The sequence below is a fragment of the Labrus mixtus genome, chromosome 7 (assembly GCF_963584025.1).
Source record: "Labrus mixtus chromosome 7, fLabMix1.1, whole genome shotgun sequence".
NCBI lineage: Eukaryota > Metazoa > Chordata > Actinopteri > Labriformes > Labridae > Labrus > Labrus mixtus.
Window position 1 is genome coordinate 31054376 of NC_083618.1, and position 12500 is coordinate 31066875.

The 12500-nt window shown below is 44.7% G+C and overlaps 1 protein-coding gene across 1 annotated transcript in view; it reads left to right on the plus strand.

Moving 5' to 3' along the window:
- The window catches only part of si:dkey-43k4.5 (potassium voltage-gated channel subfamily S member 2), a 23243-nt gene that overhangs the window by 1185 nt on the left and 9558 nt on the right, over window positions 1–12500 (plus strand). Inside the window, exons 2-7 of the mRNA XM_061041591.1 lie at window positions 6220–6396; window positions 7983–8116; window positions 8881–9045; window positions 9122–9293; window positions 11359–11442; window positions 11521–11682. Coding sequence (XP_060897574.1) covers window positions 6226–6396; window positions 7983–8116; window positions 8881–9045; window positions 9122–9293; window positions 11359–11442; window positions 11521–11682 — 888 coding nt within the window. The 5' untranslated portion in view covers window positions 6220–6225. The remainder of the gene's footprint in view (window positions 1–6219; window positions 6397–7982; window positions 8117–8880; window positions 9046–9121; window positions 9294–11358; window positions 11443–11520; window positions 11683–12500) is intronic.

Consider the following 12500-nt stretch of genomic DNA (forward strand, 5'->3'; position numbering starts at 1 on the left):
GGAGTCGGTATGGGTCCTGAAGTTAGACCAGCTGAGGTCTCATGTCCTCCTGTTTTCCGCTCTTCCCCTTCCACTTCCCTTTCTCCTACTTTCAATTCCTCTCCTGTCTCCTTCCCGGTCTCCCTCCTTCCTCTCCTTTCCTGTGTCCTTCCTTCTTCTCCTCTCCCCTCCCCTCCCCTCCCCTCCTCTCCTCTCCTCTCCTCTTCTCCTCTCCCCTCCTCTCCTCTCCTCTCCTCTTCTCCTCTTCTCCTCTCCCCTCCTCTCCTCTCCTCTTCTCCTCTCCCCTCCTCTCCTCTCCTCTCCTCTCCCCTCCTCCCTCCTTCTGTCTTTTGTGACAGAACCTTACTATATACTCATTGGTAAAGTCGGCCAATGGGTGGGGGTTTTACTGCGTACCCCGGGCTCCAATGGAAGAAGAGATCCTTATTGGCCTGAACTAATTGAATGTTTTAATGTTTTGGGGTATTTGTTCCTCTCTAAGTCATAAGAAAGTTGAATCGGTCTGACTCATAGCTTTCAGTCACATGACCAGCGTTTTTTATGAAGCCGTAAATATCTGAAAATATCTACATAAGACTTTTTATTTCAACACCAGAGGTTACTGCTCTCTCTCTCTTTGATCGGGTCCTAACTGTGCAGAAAAAAAGAGTTAGGAGGAAACACTCTGACAAACTTTGACAGTTCTGGACGAATCAGCTCGTTTGGTCACCTTATACCTTTAAAGAGGACATATCACCCCCCTCCTCCACCTTTTCAAACAGCCCCCTCCTCCACCTTTTCAAACAGTCCCCCTCCTCCATCTTTTCAAACAGTCCCCTCCTCCACCTTTTCAAACAGTCCCCTACTCCACCTTTTCAAACAGTCCCCTCCTCCACCTTTTCAAACAGTCCCCTCCACCTTTTCAAACAGTCTCCTCCTCCACCTTTTCAAACAGTCTCCTCCTCCACCTTTTCAAACAGTCCCCTCCTCCACCTTTTCAAACAGTCCCCTCCACCTTTTCAAACAGTCCCCCTCCTCCATCTTTTCAAACAGTCCCCTACTCCACCTTTTCAAACAGTCCCCTACTCCACCTTTTCAAACAGTCCCCTCCTCCATCTTTTCAAACAGTCCACTCCTCCACCTTTTCAAACAGTCCCCTCCTCCATCTTTTCAAACAGTCCCCTACTCCACCTTTTCAAACAGTCCCCTCCTCCATCTTTTCAAACAGTCCCCTCCTCCACCTTTTCAAACAGTCCTCCTCCTCCATCTTTTCAAACAGTCCCCTACTCCACCTTTTCAAACAGTCCCCTCCTCCACCTTTTCAAACAGTCCCCTCCTCCATCTTTTCAAACAGTCCCCTACTCCACCTTTTCAAACAGTCCCCTCCTCCATCTTTTCAAACAGTCCCCTCCTCCACCTTTTCAAACAGTCCCCTCCTCCACCTTTTCAAACAGTCCTCTCCTCCACCTTTTCAAACAGTCCCCTCCTCCACCTTTTCAAACAGTCCCCCTCCTCCACCTTTTCAAACAGTCCTCCTCCACCTTTTCAAACAGTCCCCTCCTCCATCTTTTCTAACAGTCCCCCTCCTCCACCTTTTCAAACAGTCTCCTCCTCCACCTTTTCAAACAGTCCCCTCCTCCACCTTTTCAAACAGTCCCCTCCTCCACCTTTTCTAACAGTCCCCCTCCTCCACCTTTTCAAACAGTCTCCTCCTCCACCTTTTCAAACAGTCCCCCTCCTCCACCTTTTCAAACAGTCCCCCTGTGGTCTAAATGAAACATCTGTGCTTTGTTCAAAATATAACATGAATCAAGCACCAGAGGAGGTTTGTGACCCTGTATAAACCAGCTCTCTCAGAACGCTCCGTTTTGGTGTGTGTGTCTCTTTAAATGTAATGAGCCCCGCCCCCTGAGTTTTCCCAGTAGATATCACTCCTCTGTAGAGAGAATAAAAATGGCGACCTGCACTTAGTTTTGTTCTAGTCTGGGGGTGGAGCCTATGGGTGGCGATACCAGGGGAGGGGAGGGGATTTGTTTTTACCAGAATCCCACTGTGACATCACAAGGAGAGCACATTTGAAACAGAGCATTTTTCTCTGTGTTGTAAGACTTATGCAGACCACAAACAAAGGACTGGATGGGTTTATTTCACATGTTGTGGGTCAGTAGACTCTCAGGTTACTCAGATATATGTTCAAAAACACAAAGTGGATTTTTTATGATATGTCCCCTTTAAGACTTTATAAGAAGTAAAGAGACCCTCGCAGTAACTCCTTTATTAAAGACCCTGAGCTGTGGTTTAAAGCTCTCAGAGTCCGTACACCTCGGAGCTCAGAAGAAGATAGCACATAAATGTTGTTTATATTTCTCACCACATTGTGTCGACCAACACACTTCATGAATATATTCATGTCTCATTAAATATTTGTGAACCTTCTATATAAAATATGTTTACATCAGCTTCTTCTTCTCTTCTTTTATTTTCCTGTTTCACCTTTAGTGCTGCCACTAAATTACATAAAGATGTCTTTGGAGACTTTCTGTAGATGTTTACTGTAAACCTGGAACTGATGAAACATGCTGACTCGGCGCGCTGCTCATCTAAACCGCACCTCTACCTTTAAGATTAAGATTTACCTTTATTGATCCCCGCAAGGGGAAAATTCAGTTTTTACACTCTGTAGTCATGAACACACACACAGGCTGAAGTATATACACACATGCACACAAACAGGATCTTATGAACATGCACTAATGGAGAGATGTCAGAGTGACGGAGCGGCCCACAGCGGGCGCTCCTGAGCTGATGGTGGGGTGGGGGTTTGGTGCCTTGCTCAGGGGCACCTCGGCAGTGCTCAGGAGGTGATCTGACACCTCTCCAGCTACCAGACCAACTTCCATATTTGGTCCGCACCGGCACTTGAGCCGGCGACCCTCCGGTTCCCAACCCAAGTCCCTACAGACTGAGCTACTGCCGCCCCTTTAATAAGTAAATAAAGAGATTATAGTTTTTATCAGGAGCTGTGGACAAAACGTGCAGAGTGTCAAATATCAGTGAACTCTGACAGTCATCCCAACCCTCCTTTAAACCTGACTGACCCCCCTTTTGCGATTGCGGCATTATTCATATCATCTGGAATAAACTGGCTACTCACTACTCGAGGTTTTTGTGGCAGGTGGACAGATATGAGGCTTTATTTGTCCAAATATTCCTCAAGTGTGTGGTGGAAAGGAAGATGTTTGACACATTTAGCTTAAATCCAGTCTGTCCTGTGTAAATGTGTCTCTGAGTCCTGACTGTCTACAATGAGGGAGAAGCTCGAGTCCCGCTGGCTGTATTGTTGTCAGAGCCGTGTTTACATGGACGGGACGGCCGGCTCCTCCCCTTGTGTATAAAAGCTGTTTTAGTCAAGAACTAGAGAGAAGAAGAACATACTCACTGATTATTTGGATGTTAGTAAGAGTTTTTAGATCACGCTCATTCTGTGTCAGTTTACATGAAATGTGAAGCTACAAGCTAACTAAAGAGCGCTAACATTAGCATGCTAACACAACAATGCAGGACACAGCTGATGTGAAGCTACGAGCTAGCTAAAGAGCGCTAAGATTAGCATGCTAACACAACAATGCAGGACACAGCTAATGTGAAGCTACGACCTAACTAAAGAGCGCTAACATTAGCATGCTAACACAACAATGCAGGACACAGGCGACTGCAGTTCCAGCTGGGGACTTAACTCCTTCATGTGAACTTGAGTGGAGAGGGGTTGGAGGTGTGTCTCTGTAGGAGAGCGGAGGTATGGAGGAGGCGTGGCCTAACAGCAGTTTGTTTTGGTTTCATGCTGGAGCTCAAGGGCGACATCTACTGGATCAAAAAGTCACACATTCTTCCTTTAAGCTGGCTTCACACTCCTCAAGGTTTTTGGTCAGGTGGCTTGTTGTGTTAATAAGATTATTTTACTGCTCCTGATGGAGTCAGAGCCTCATGGATCTGGAATCTTAAATATCTAATACTAACATGCCTCCTTCATACACTTCCTGTTCCATGCAGACAGATGTTCTTCTTCATGCGTCCATTACTCAGAGATCTGAGGAGAGAAAGCCGAGCAGTGAGACTCTTTAAACACATTACCTCCACATTACTGAACACCTGAGTGAGACTCCTCGTTTCCTTCACTCTTCAATCAGAGACTGAGTGTAACATGATCTCATTACCTGAGGCCGGGCTCTTACTGCAGCATCATAATGAACGTGTTAGAGGAACATGAAACCATGTTGAAGAATCCCATCACATTTGAATTATTAGCTCTCACAGACATGACGTGAACTTGATCTGGATCAAACCTTTGGTGGTTTGTTCTAAACTTTTGATTTGGATTTGTATAAAACGGCAGCTAGCGCAGTAAGTCAACCCAGACATCTCTCTCCCCAGCAGCGTTTTCCAGCTCCTCCTCCTGGGGGATTCCGAGGCGTTCCCAGGCCAGACGGGATATATAATCCCTCCAGAGACTCTGGGTCTACCCCGGGGTCTTCTCCCAGTTAGACTTGACTAGAAAACCTATAAAAGGGTCCTGATCAGATACCCAAACCACCTCATGGCTCCTTTGGATGTGAAGGAGTAGCGGCTCCTCTCTCTGAGTCCAGACACCCTCCAGAGGAAACCCATTTCGGCCGCTTGTGTCAGCAATCTTTTTGTCACTACCCATAGCTCATTAAAACAGGTGAGGGCTGGAACTAAGAGTGACCGGTAAATCGAGAGCGTTGTCTTCATGCTCAGCTTCCTCTTCACTACAACGCCTTCATTACTGCTGACTCTGAACCGCTCCGCCTGTCAATCTCATTGTTCACTTACCCACGAGGCCCAGAGATACTTGAGCTCCTTTACTCAGAGCAAAGACATGACCCCCGCCCAGAGATGTTTGACCTTTTCCACTAAAGAACCATAGCGTCAGACTTGGAGGTTCTGACCCGGCCCCTGCCCGGCTAACTTTCTGCAGAGTTTGGCTCAGAAGGCGTCGGTCTGATCAGAAATAAAAAACCTAAAAATACAAAAATGATGACTCCAGATCTCGTCTTCGTTCCCTGCAGCCTCACTTGTTGCTAGGCAATATTAAAGCTCGCCAACTGGACTGGACTTGATTCTGTTTCCTGCCGGGATCTGAAGCCTGCAGATAATAAAATCATACTTCAGGCAGCAGAGGGTGAAGGTGAAAGAGAGAAACTTTAAACCTCTCATGACACCTTTAATGTTTGATTATAATGCTTCAGAGAGTCTGTCACTGAGCGTGTGAGGGGAGTCTGTTTGTGTTTTAAACTCGATCACACCGAGACAAATATCTATGATGTTCAACTATGATGAACGAACTGAGTGACGAGTCTTTGAGCTGAAACTGCAGATAAATCTCGTGCAGATGATCGAAAACAGAGAGAGACACAGACACAGAGAAATCCGTCAAACCTTCACTTTTTAGTATTCAGTCTGCAGAGAGGTGAAATCCAGTAAAAGCTCGTTGGCAGTAAACCAATGAACACTGACATTAAGAGTCTGGAACTTCAGATTAGTGTCCGTCTGCTCGTAAAGTGCATTTAGCAGAGTGGATGAAATCACAATGACTTCATCACGAGGACACAGATACAAAGAAAACTGAGGCTCGTCCCCGTCAGGAAGTTTTTGATCCAGGTTTGAGTTTTTATGCTGAGTCAGCGAGGGAGGAGTTAGGAGTGAGGGAGAGGGTAAATTAAGTTTAGAAACTTTAAAATCCACCAGCCAATCCAAGCGCTGCATTCAAGGTCTGATACGAGAAATCTGCAGTCAGAGGACGAGGCAGGAGTCTTGGTACATTTCTCTTATTGTCAACTAATCCAATAAAAAGGCTTCCTGCTCAGTGAGCTGAACAAGGAGGGAGACCACTCTGTTCTAAAGTTATTAAAAGAATAACTTATTGAAGACAAAACATCCAAACACAAGAATCTGCAGCCCGCTTCCATCACTGCAACACCTGTTGGTTTGACCTGATAACTGCTCTCATATCTGGCAAAATGAGGGGCGTCCAAAACGGCCTTGTGGGGGCACCTTAAAACCGCTGTGAATCTGTAAAATGTAAACATCATCTTCCTGCCAACTTGTCCTTAAAAGTTTTTAAAACCTGGAAGATCCAAAAATGAAAGATCTCCTTTTTAAACATGAGTCTCTGCAGGTTTCCTCTCGCTCTCTCTCCATGCTGTGTTCTGTCTCCTCCAGGTAACCATGGTGAAGGAGAGTCTGCCCAGCTGGGTCCAGCAGGACTCGGAGGACGGGCTGGTCCACGTGAACGTCGGCGGTCTGAAGAGGAGTCTCTGCTCGAGCACGCTCAAGAAGTTCCCCGACACCCGACTGGGAAAACTGCTCGCCTGTGACTCCGAGGAGGATATTCTGCAGGTCGGTCGATGGAATCATGTCATGACAAAAATCATTTGAGAAACAAGCTGCTGGTGATCTTATTGCCCTTTAGATACATCCCCATATCCTCATCACTTCCTCCTCTCTTCCTGCTTCCTGTATCTTCATAACTTCCTCCTCTCTTCCTGCTTCCTGTATCTTCATCACTTCCTCCTCTCTTCCTGCTTCACGTATCTTCATCACTTCCTCCTCTCTTCCTGTATCTTCATCACTTCCTCCTCTCTTCCTGCTTCCTGTACTTATTAATATACTCATCACTTCCTCCTCTCTTCCTACTTCCTGTACTTATTAATATACTCATCACTTCCTCCTCTCTTCCTACTTCCTGTACTTATTAATATCCTCATCACTTCCTCCTCTCTTCCTGCTTCCTGTACTTATTAATATCCTCATCACTTCCTCCTCTCTTCCTGCTTCCTGTACTTATTAATATCCTCATCACTTCCTCCTCTCTTCCTGCTTCCTGTACTTGTTAATATACTCATCACTTCCTCCTCTCTTCCTGCTTCCTGTACTTATTAATATCCTCATCACTTCCTCCTCTCTTCCTGCTTCCTGTACTTGATAATATACTCATCACTTCCTCCTCTCTTCCTGCTTCCTGTACTTGATAATATACTCATCACTTCCTCCTCTCTTCCTGCACTTGATAATATACTCATCACTTCCTCCTCTCTTCCTGCTTCCTGTATCCTCATCACTTCCTCCTCTCTTCCTGCTTCCTGTACTTATTAATATCCTCATTACTTCCTCCTCTCTTCCTGCTTCCTGTACTTGATAATATCCTCATCACTTTATCCTCTCTTCCTACTTCCTGTATTTATTAATATCCTCATCACTTCCTCCTCTCTTCCTGCTTCCTGTACTTATTAATATACTCATCACTTCCTCCTCTCTTCCTACTTCCTGTACTTATTAATATCCTCATCACTTCCTCCTCTCTTCCTGCTTCCTGTACTTATTAATATCCTCATCACTTCCTCCTCTCTTCCTGCTTCCTGTACTTATTAATATCCTCATCACTTCCTCCTCTCTTCCTGCTTCATGTACTTGTTAATATACTCATCACTTCCTCCTCTCTTCCTGCTTCCTGTACTTATTAATATCCTCATCACTTCCTCCTCTCTTCCTGCTTCCTGTACTTGATAATATACTCATCACTTCCTCCTCTCTTCCTGCTTCCTGTACTTGATAATATACTCATCACTTCCTCCTCTCTTCCTGCTTCCTGTACTTGATAATATACTCATCACTTCCTCCTCTCTTCCTGCTTCCTGTATCCTCATCACTTCCTCCTCTCTTCCTGCTTCCTGTACTTATTAATATCCTCATTACTTCCTCCTCTCTTCCTGCTTCCTGTACTTGATAATATCCTCATCACTTTATCCTCTCTTCCTACTTCCTGTATTTATTAATATCCTCATCACTTCCTCCTCTCTTCCTGCTTCCTGTACTTGATAATATCCTCATCACTTCCTCCTCTCTTCCTGCTTCCTGTATCCTCATCACTTCCTCCTCTCTTCCTGTATCCTCATCACTTCCTCCTCTCTTCCTGCTTCCTGTAGGTGTGTGATGACTACGACGTGCAGCAGAAGGAGTTTTATTTTGACAGGAATCCCGGCCTGTTCCCTTATGTCCTCCATTTCTACCAGACGGGAAAACTTCACATCATGGACGAGCTGTGTGTCTTCTCCTTCAGGTCAGTCTCTCTCTCTCTCTCTCTCTCTCTCTCTCTCTCTCTCTCTCTCTCTCTCTCTCTCTCTCTCTCTCTCTCTCCCACTCATGGATTTGCTCTATGCCCAGGATGGACATTGTAATATATATTTGTGTGTCGTCTGCGTAGTTATGTTAACTTATTTTATTGTTTTTTATAATCTGAGCTAGTGGGAGCATGTAGAGGTTAAACAGAAGAGGCCCCAGGATGGAACCTTGGGGAACTCCACACGGAATTTTTGTTTGCTCAGATTTGAAGTTACCTATAGACACGAAGAAGTCCCTGTCCTTTAAGTAGGATTCAAACCAACTTAGTACTGTGCCAGAAACTCCCACCAAGTTTTCCAGTCGGTCGAGTAATATATTGTGGTCAACTGTGTCGAACGCAGCCCTGAGATGAAATCAAACCTGACTGGAAGACATCGAAACAGTCGTTCAATGTCAAGAAGTGAAAATGTTTCCCACAGGAGCTTTAAACAGATTCACCAGCTGCTCTTCTATTGGACAAAGTCTCTCTTTAACAACCCAAGAATAAACAAAATCAACATGAAACCTTTCCATGACAGAGACCGACTGAAGTCTTGGAGGAGCTTTAAGGGTCGACCACGAGGGATCAAAATGACCTCCATTAACTTTCTCTCTTGTTATTGAGATTTTGAGTGAGGCTTGATGGTGATATCATTCTGTTATTTTCATTGAAACCCCTGTTAGCTGGTTAGATTTTTAACTCCTGTTCCCCCGCCCCCACAGTCAGGAGATCGAGTACTGGGGCATCAACGAGTTCTTCCTGGACAGTTGCTGTAGTTACCGTTACCACGACCGCAAGCTGGAGAGCAGCCGCCATCGCAGCTGGGACGACGAGAGCGAGGAGAGCAGCATAGACACGTCTGTGGATGAGATCTCCGACCTGAAAAGGTACCTCTCCGGATCATTATCAGAGTTTTTATTTCTCTCTGGGAGTGACTTTAACCCCTCGTGGTCTCCTCTTCAGAGACATGCTGCACTTTGAGGAGGTGCGCTACGGACACATCAGGAAGTGTCTGTGGCTGACGCTGGAGAACCCCGGGTACTCCATCCCCAGCAAACTCTTCAGCCTGCTCTCCATCTGTGTGGTGCTCACGTCCATCGCCATCATGTGCATCAACAGCATGCCCGAGTATCAGGTGGGAAACATAATGGCGTACTCATTGCATTAGTCTGGATAGATTTCTCTGATGAGGCAAAGATAATGCATGGACGTGGAGCAGCATTGAGCAGACATAACAATATACCAAAAAAAAACAGAAAAAAACAAGTATTAGTAAAAGCACGTATCCAATAACCTACTAAAGTAAATGTAACGTGCACACAACAAGACAACATGTAACACTATATACATGATACATGATTGGAAATCAAAAATACTCAAAAATACACAGCTGCTGAACTTCTTCAGAGTTTTCTACAGGAACAACGAAATCCAGTGATTGCCGTCTGACTCTGCAGACACTGTAGATCGATGATCAGCTCTAATTAGGATGATGACGAGCGGGATGTTGGGGATGTCAAAGGGAGGGGCGTTAACATCACTGTGGAGGCCGTTTGTTTGAATGATGAGACACTCTGATTATCTCAAACTCTTGAGAACTCTATTTACACAAAAACTGCAGAATGTGGAAACTTTGGAGGTAAAAACCAATAAAACCAACAACATCCTAGTCAGAGATGCATGTGTGTCATCAGATGCAGAAAGAGTCTCAAAAAGAGGAAACACAATCAGCTCAGTTCTGCTAACACGAACACATCCAGCTGTGTCTCACTCTGAGCTCGCTGTGAGAGGACACTTACTGAAGGAGACGAGGGACATGAAGAGGGAATGAAGAAACTAACAGCTGTCAGAGTGTTGAAGTGAAACTTGCACGTGCCACAATTCAGACAATTATCTCAATCCACCTCATCACAGTGTGCGACTGTTTTTAGTTTGTATCTCGACATCATCGTAAACAAGGGAAACCTCAAAGGTCTAGAGGCTGAAATAAAAGTTTGAAGGTTGATTTTGAGGCTTTTTATCCGAGAGACGGGACAGGGTAGGGGGTAGTCAGAAATGTAGGGAGAGAGAGAGAGAGTGGGGAAAGACAGGTCACAGGTCGGACTTCAACCCAGGCCGTCCGCCTGGAGGACCAGTGTCTCCATTCTTGGGGCGCGCACACTTACCTCAAGGCTACCAGCGCCCCCTATAGGCAACATAGCAGAATTACATCCTAACTAAATATATCATGGAGAAACGATGTCCTAAAGAGAGTGAAGTCTAACTCCCTCTGGGTTTGTTGTTCTGAGCTCTGTGTTCACAGCGACCGGACGACAGTTTTCTGTTTCACTCAGAGGCTAAAACATGTGACATTCATGTGTTTTTTTCATGTGAACCCCTCCCTCTCTAATCATTCTGCCATCTCAATGGGGAAGAGAGATGGTCACACCCACTGATGGACGATGTACATAGAGGCATATTAACTGTTTTGTTGCTAGATTACAAGACGAGGCAAACCAGCAGACTTTACAAACTGAAAAAGCATTTTGTTTGTTCTCAACTGGTGGGTCGGGACCCAAAAGTGGGTCGCAGAGCCGTTTTCAGTGGGTCGCAAACTTGTGACAGGAAATAAAAAAAGTGTCTAAAAGTCTTTGAAGCGCTCTTAAAACATGCTGTTTTTTGTTCCTTCTCTTGATTCTGTCACATGTTTCATACCAGCTGAGGTCCAAACAGCACTGTTTTTCATTCAATAAATCTGATTGGTTGAAAAAAACATGACAAAGTTGGGTCACAATTTACATGAAGGAGATGGCGGTGGGTCCTTTGGATAGACCAGTTGAGAACCATTGTTCTAAAATACTGAAAAGAAAAAAGAACCGAATCAACTTTCAGCTGCAAATCAGAAAAAAGATCAGTCCAATGAAGAGCTGGAAGAGCGGAGGAGGAGGAGGGGAGGAGGGGAGGAGGGGAGGCGGGGCGCTGAGGGAGTTTGTTTTGTCTGAGAGACCAAAGAGGTCTAGAGCTAACGTGTGACATCTACCAGATCTAGAGTCCCATATTGTACCTTTAAAAGAAAACAACAGCTCTCTGTCTGATTACGACTTTTTACTGCAGGTTTATAGAAGTGGAGAGGCGGATCGTTTTTCAGGAAGATTAACATGAGCTCCATGTTTTGGTGGAATTTCCCACACAGTATGTTTGATCTCTACTTTTCCTCTCAGACTTTTGACAGTGATGGGACACTGCTGGAGGACTCGACCATGCAGGCTCTGGAGGTGTTCTGTACCTGCTGGTTCACCTTCGAGGTGAGGAGAGAAACACTAAACATGCTGACTATGTTGATGATCTATGAAGATTAATAAAATGTTTGTTCTGTGTGTGAGGTGGTGACGCGGCTGCTGCTCGCACCCAACAGGAAGAAGTTCTTCCATCACCCTCTGAACATCATCGACGTGGTGTCTGTGGCTCCCATCTACATCACGCTGCTCTTTGACCTAACGCTGGGCTCAGAGTCTGAGCTGGGGGATCTGGGGCGACTCATACAAGTTTGGATTTGTTATTTTATATGAATTTAAAATATGTGTGTACCCTTTAAATAAACATGATGTACATGTTGCTGTAAAAATTAAGATTAGTTTATTGGTTGATTGGTTGGTTGGTTGATTGGTTGGTTGGTTGATTGACTGGTTGGTTGATTGGTTGGTTGATTGGTTGGTTGATTGATTGGTGTGTTGGTTGGTTTGTTGGTTGATTGATTGATTGGTTGATTGATTGGTGTGTTGGTTGGTTGGTTGATTGATTGATTGATTGATTGATTGATTGATTGATTGATTGATTGATTGATTGATTGATTGATTGATTGATTGATTGATTGATTGATTGATTGATTGGTTGGTTGATTGATTGGTTGGTTGGTTGGTTGGTTGACTGATTAGTTGATTGATTGGTTGGTTTGTTGGTTGGTTGGTTGATTGATTAGTTGATTGGTTGGTTGGTTGATTGATTAGTTGATTGATTGGTTGGTTGATTGATTAGTTGATTGATTGGTTGGTTGGTTGATTGATTGGTTGGTTGGTTGATTGATTAGTTGATTGGTTGGTTGGTTGATTGATTAGTTGATTGATTGGTTGGTTGGTTGATTGATTGGTTGGTTGATTGATTAGTTGATTGATTGGTTGGTTGGTTGATTGGTTGGTTGGTTGGTTGGTTGGTTTGTTGGTTGACTGATTGGTTGGTTGGTTGATTGATTAGTTGATTGATTGGTTGGTTGGTTGTTGGTTGGTTGGTTGATTGATTGGTTGGTTGGTTGTTGGTTGACTGATTGGTTGGTTGGTTGATTGATTAGTTGATTGATTGGTGTGTT